The sequence below is a fragment of the Barbus barbus genome (genome assembly GCF_936440315.1).
Source record: "Barbus barbus genome assembly, chromosome: 9".
NCBI classification, from domain to species: domain Eukaryota; kingdom Metazoa; phylum Chordata; class Actinopteri; order Cypriniformes; family Cyprinidae; genus Barbus; species Barbus barbus.
This window is the reverse complement of record NC_136737.1, coordinates 1,590,001-1,597,016: the sequence shown is the minus strand read 5'-3', so window position 1 is coordinate 1,597,016 and position 7,016 is coordinate 1,590,001. Positions and strand designations below refer to the sequence as shown.

Below are 7,016 nucleotides of genomic sequence, written 5' to 3'. Positions count from 1 at the left end.
ACCGCCGCGCTTTTAGTGGATTATCGTCGGTTAATCCGCGCGCATCTCTGTGCACGAGGACTCTCATGCTCTGACTCTCCGGTGAGTAACGGCTATTATATAGGTTATAGGAAATATATATTTCTATAATAGGTTAAATGACCCATGGTTTTACTACAAATAAACCAAAAAAATCATAGTTTAACCGTGGTATTAGTAGTAAAACTGTGGTTATACAAATGGTAATCAATAGGCTAGGCCAAAAAAACATGGTTACTACACTTTTACTTTAATAAAACCATGGTTAATTTTAATTGTAAACTAAATGGTGTTTATTTCAAATTCTTAGGCTCATTGAGAAAGTTACACTTTATCTTATTTACAATTTATTTGAATGTTTATTAACAATAAATTAAATAAATCTGTTTATTAAAGTACATTGGATGTACCTTAGTACCATGATTACATGTACCAAAGTAATTTAATAAAATACTTTACAATTCCATGTACAAAGTATTGTATATGAATATGATATTCAGTACCATTAAATATATCAAAGCACCATGGTATTAAATAAGATATTATTATTGTACTATGGTGCTAATCTGGTTGGAAGTTTGATTAAGTTTAATTAAAAACAAACAGATATTTAACAGTGTATTTTCATCTTCAATAAATGGCTATACTTGACCATCTAGCACTCTCTATTCTATTTACTTGTTTTCTTTTTAAAACTTGATCCTTTAACACTTGCACTCTTTACAATACTTTAATAGAGCCTCTAATACTAGCTTTCTCTATTCTTTTTCTACTCTATGTACTTGTTTTCTTTTTATTTAATATAAAACACATTGCTATGTGTACTGCGTTAGACTAACTAAGACTTATCACAACACTTACATATTATTGCTCCTTTGTTGGTTTTAATTGCTAAATGACTAATTAGTTATCAACATTAGTAAACATGAACTAAAAATGAACAATACTTCTACAGCATTTAGTTAATTTCAGCATTTACTGATGCATTATTAAAATCACAAGTTGTGTTTGTTAACATTAGTTAATGCATTGTGTATTAACATGAATAAACAATGAACAGCTGTATTTTCATTAACATTAACAAAGATTAATACATAGTGTAATCAATGCATTGTTCATTGTTTGTTCATGTTAATACATTAACTAATGTGAATAAATGACACCTTATTGTAAAGTGTTACCGTAATGTTTATGCAAACAGAAAGTGCTGCTAATTTTATTAGTTGTTTGTTGGTTTTCGATGTAAAACTCATGATTTGATTGTGTGCATGAGTACTTGAACATTTCCAACACATTTTACCAATGCGGTGATAATATTGATAACCATGGTCATTTGTTAATTTATTACAGTTTACTGGTCTTTATATAACATCATTTATTTATTACTATTTAAATGGGTCACATTTGCTGATGTTTGTAGCAGGTTTGGAAAGGGTTACCGGGTGTCTGTGGGGTTAAGATGGACCCATAAGTCAGTGTGGGTCAGTCAGACGGGTTTAAGGAGTTTATAATATTATGGTGTTCACCATATTGACTGTCTTACCGGTCTGCAGGTGTCCAGAAGATCATGACGGAGGAGCACGCGACAGGTGGTACATGCCTGTCCCAATCAGGTAAACCTAAAAACACCACTTCCAGACCTGAAAAACTCATTTCTACAATCTCATAAAGTGATTTAACATCTCAATTTACAGACCGCAGGATGACTGTAGGAGCAGAGGGCGGGGCTGATGTCACAAAGGAGGTGTGGCCTGCACAACCACGCCCTTCATCACATGACCGGGTCACACTAGTAGTGGACGGGACTCATTTTGTGGTGGATCCTGCAGTATTCACAGTTTACCCAGATACGGTGCTTGGGAGGTACTGAACACAATCATTTAAAGGAATCGTTCAGCCAAAAATGAACATTCACCCAGATCAGGATGAGTTTGTTTCTTCATCAGGTTTGTAGAAATGTGTCTCTGCATCAGTGTCTCAGCAATGGATGCTCTGCAGTGAATGGGTGCCGTCAGAATGAGAGCTGATAAAAACATCACAGTAATCCACACCACTCCAGTCCATCAGTTAACATCTGGAGAACACAAAAGCTGAAACACATCCAGCATTAAGATGAAGAAACAAACTCATCCTGATCTCGGACGGCCGACGGTGGGGGTAACCGATGCGTTGCACATTGGGTCACTATGTTGGGTTATTTTCTAAAACGTTGAGATATTTTTTAAACATCGTTGGGTTATTTTTGGGTTAAACTGGTTCCCGCGGTCCAAATTTTAACGGATGACAAGTGATTGACAGTCAAGCAACAGAAGAAGCTGCTGCTGTGTCATTATGAGGTAAGTAATATCGTTATTTTTGTTATTGTTTTTTACATATAACTCTTATAACATTATACTTATTATATAAAGAAACGTTAAATGCACTCTAAAATTGAAGTTGTAGTTCCCTTTAGTCAGTGTACTGTACTCCTGAAAACGTAATGGTGCTAAAAAAAATTAAATAGAATACATAGAAAACAGTTATTTTAAATAGTAAAAATATTTCACAATATTACTGATTTTGCTATATTTGGGATCAAATAAATGCAGGCCTGACTAGCAGAAGAGAAAAACTGTCCTTTTGACTGGTAGCGTTTGTTACTGCAATTATGACTTCCAACAATTATGAAAAAAGTAATAATGATTAGTGTTGCTGCTGCATTCTGTCCAGCACAGCTTCCTTTCGTTCACAGCGGTCTACTATTATTCCTCCTTACAAGTCCTAACTTAACAACCTAATCAGTCAAATATGTAAGTGTGGTCAAATTTACTCACATGAGTTAACCTAGAACTAGTTTTTGATCAAGTATTGATAATTGTGAAACTCCCCTGATATTTAAAATGACTAATTTCATGAAAGAGTGACCAATCATCGTGCTAAACAATCGTGATTTCAATATTGACTAAATACTAGTTCATCTGTTAAATGTTTCTTCTTCTGCTTCATCTTATCACAGAGGAAGGAGTGGATGAAGAAAGGTTTGACACCAGCATTGCTGAACTAATTCCAAGAACTTTCAACGGGGAGGCAATGGAGCAGAAGACCTTACTACAAGCAGTGGATCTGTGTTGCAAACTTTTCTACATGAATGCCATCAACTACCTTTGCTCCCATTTGGAAGTTTTTGCAGCACACAGTGTTCAACACACTGCCTCCTCCTTAAAACATTTAGTTGTATTGAGTAAACTTTTTATTGTACTGATCATCAGTAGGTCCAGCAGATTTGTTTTATTATTATTAGGTTGGCTTGAGAAAGCCAACTACTTAAGATCTGCTACTTAAACTTCTTCTTAAACTAAATTTCTGAACACTCCTCCTCGTAGGGTTTTCCAGCTAGAATCACCAAACTTGGCCCAGCTCTTCAGACTGATCTGATTTAGTGTGCTTTGTCTTTTCAGACTGATCCGACTTATAGTTTTCATAAAACTGAAGATTAAAAAAATCATAAAAATTCAAGAATCCCAGACTCCATTGAGACTCAATCAAGCTTCCCTTCTATGTACTATTTCTAATCCATTTAAACTCATTCAAACTAATCTATCTAGCCAAGCCTAGCAATTAGAATCATGCTAGTAACATGCTAATCATATTAGCAACATGCTAGTGACATGTTAATCATGCTGGAAAAATGCTAATAACATGCTAATCATGCTAGAAACAGGCTAGTCACTTACCAATCATGCTAGCAACATGCTATTCACTTGCTAATCATGCTAGCAACATGCTAATCATGCTAGGAACATGCTAGTCACTTGCTAGTCGTGTTAATAACATGTTAGCCACTTGCTAATCATGCTAACAACATGCTAGTTACTTGTTAATCATACTACAACATGCTAATCTTGCCAGCGATATGCTAGTAACAGGCGAATCATGCTAAAAAACATGTTAATCATGCTAGAAACACGTTATCAATCTAATCTATCTAAAATTTCAAACTTCAGGCTTTTACAACTGCTTTAAACTTTCAGGCTAGGCTTTCTCAAGTTTGTCTTGACAAACTTTTTTGTCTAGTTATCATCATTATTATTACTTGTGTTTATTTGTTCATTGTATGTGCATATTTGTGTATGTTTTGATATGAATGAATATTAATTGATACACATTTGTTGGTTTTGAATTCACTGTACGTTATGTTAGTTGTATGTGCACATTTGTTTGTTTTGAATTTAATATTATACACATTCTTGTACATTTATTTTGTAAACATTTACAGTATGAATTTACTGTACTTACTAAAACTTGTTTTACATTTCAAAATATATTTGTTAAAAATGTATTATTTGCATATTTAAATAAATAAAATCTGTATTTGAAAACAAAGTCATTTTATAATGTAGTTTTATTAAGTAATTTTATAAAAATAATGATGTAAATTAATATAAATAATTAACTCGTTGAGTGATTTTTAATCCAACTGGATTTTAGCCCAGTTCATTGGGTTAAAATAACCCACAGATGGGAAGGTGCTATACCAACCCATAGTTGGGTTATTTTTAACCCAACATTTTTTACCGAGTACATTTTAATTTTGGCTGAATCATCCCTAACGAGGTGTGTTTTCTCAGAATGTTCGGTCGAGCACGTCAGCACAGTTTCACGCGACCAAACGCTAAAGGCGAATATGAAATCGCAGAAGGCATCGGTGCCAATATCTTCAGAGTAATACTGGTACGTAATGATCACAAATTCCCTCCAGTTCACTGCCAGTTTGATTCTACGCAATTTTAACGCAACCTCATCTCTCGTCCAGGATTATTACCGTGTCGGCGTGCTGCACTGTCCGGAGGGCTTGTCTTTAGCAGAACTGCGCGAAGCGTGCGATTATCTGTGTATAAACTTCGACTACAGCACCGTCAGATGCCGAGACCTCAGTGAGTAAAAAAAATAACTCCACACGTACATACACCAAAAATAACTAAACGTACGCTCAAACTCATTACCATTTCTGTCCAATCAGGTGCTCTCCTGCACGAGCTGTCCAATGACGGCGCCCGGCGGCAGTTCGAGGCGTTCCTGGAGGAGCTGTTGCTTCCGGCGATGGTTACGAGCGCTCAGGAAGGAGAGCGAGAATGCCACATCGTGGTCCTCACGGACGACGATAACGTAGACTGGGATCACGACAACCCTCCGCCGATGGGAGAGGAAAACTCACAAAGTGAGCGCACTTTTATTAGCACAAAAGAACTGCGAACGAAAACTTGAAAATTCTAGATACAAGCTACGTCCGAAATTGTCTAGTGGTTACTACATTTGGGGCCAGATTTACTAAAAGCTTGAACCAGCGCAAATCGTCTTTTGGCGAGTGAAGAATTAGCGCTGAAAAGGCATTATTTTTGCGCCTGACCTTATTGAATATGCATTTGTAGGAGTTTCCCTTTCAGAGTATTAAAATGAATCATGCAACGCAATTTACTAACGTTTAAGCTCGTTAAATTATTGGTATTTGCGCAATTATTTAAAGTGGACGGTAATTTGCACTGAGCTTGGTATATTGTATTGTCAATATATAAATGAGATGTTGCGTTTGTGGACTTTAATTTGCACGTTGTCAGTAAATCACCAGCAGAAATATCCACACCCATCGGCGCTGTTTTGGAATTGCACTCTCACGCTAATTTGCCCTGATTGATAAATCTGGCCCTTGGTTTGAAACTTGCTTTACAGCCATTAAAAACGTATGAATATGTGTAATTTGGATTTGCTACATTCGGCATTGTGTTACTGTCACATGACTTCCAGCATAAGTTGCGTCATCCTATTACTTTTCGCCTACTATTTTTGAATACTACTCTTTTGGCATACTGTTTTTCGCAAACTATATAGTATAGTAGTAGACATATTTGTGACCCTGGACCACAAAACCAGTCTCCAGTCGCTGGGGTATATTTGTAGCAATAGCCAACAATACATTGTATGTCTCAAAATTATACATTTCTCTTCTATGCCAAAAATCATCAGGATATTAAGATCATGTTCCATGAAGATATTTTGTAAATGTCCTACTGTAAATATATCATAACTTAATTTTTGATTAGTAATATGCATTGCTAAGAACTTCATTTGAACAACTTTAAAGGAGATTTTCTCAATATTTAGATTTTTTTGCTCCCTCAGATTCCAGATTTTCAAATAGTTGTATCTCAGCAAATATTGTCCTATCCTAACAAACCATACATCAATGGAAAGATTATTAGATGATGTATAAATCTCAATTTCGAAGAATTGACCCTTATGACTAGTTTTGTGCTCCAGGGTCACATTTGGATGCAGCAATAGTGTCAAAACAACTAAATATCAACCATAAAATCTGCTCTCTTGTTCCTCAAGTCCTCTACAGCACCAAACTCTACCGTTTCTTCAAGTTCATCGAGAACAGAGGCGTCGCGAAAGCTCTGCTGAAGGAGCGAGGCCTGAAGAACATACGCATCGGGATTGAGGGTAAACACACACACACAGATCTGAATCTTGATCAGCCAGCTATGAGGTGAATTACAAGAGTATAAAGTTTTATTTGAAGGAAAAATGTATTTGAAAATTGGACAAGAAATAACAAAGATACGTTGGTAACTACAATCCCTTGAAGCATTGCAAACAACAATTTAATTAAAAATTATGGTGAAATTGAAAACTATTAAAAGTTGTTAATTATCCAGAGAAACATTTTACTGCAAAATATGCAGATATCTATGCAAACATTTAAGTATTTTGAGAGCCTAGTGAGATCATTTGTGGTCATGGGAGTGGGCGGAGCTAAAGAGCTTTTGGCATTCTTTTTTTTTCTGCACAGCATCATGGGTAATGCAGTTTTTCACTACAAACTCCACTTTTAAACATGATTATTTAGTAATACAGGCTGATGGCTTTAACAAAAGGCCAAAATACAAGACTGTGAACTTAATGACTTTACTGAGGAAAAGAATTATAATCCCAGGAAGCACTACGAACAATATCATTGA

General features: G+C 35.6%; 1 protein-coding gene across 1 annotated transcript in view; it reads left to right on the top strand.

Moving 5' to 3' along the window:
- The first annotated feature begins 6 nt into the window (after positions 1-6).
- Positions 7-7,016, top strand: part of LOC306874494 (BTB/POZ domain-containing protein KCTD20-like) — an 8,338-nt gene continuing 1,328 nt past the window's right edge. Inside the window, exons 1-7 of the mRNA XM_079424602.1 lie at positions 7-81; positions 1,572-1,631; positions 1,713-1,881; positions 4,626-4,728; positions 4,811-4,931; positions 5,018-5,215; positions 6,388-6,498. Of these exons, the coding sequence (XP_079280728.1) occupies positions 1,586-1,631; positions 1,713-1,881; positions 4,626-4,728; positions 4,811-4,931; positions 5,018-5,215; positions 6,388-6,498 (748 nt within the window). The 5' untranslated portion in view covers positions 7-81; positions 1,572-1,585. The remainder of the gene's footprint in view (positions 82-1,571; positions 1,632-1,712; positions 1,882-4,625; positions 4,729-4,810; positions 4,932-5,017; positions 5,216-6,387; positions 6,499-7,016) is intronic.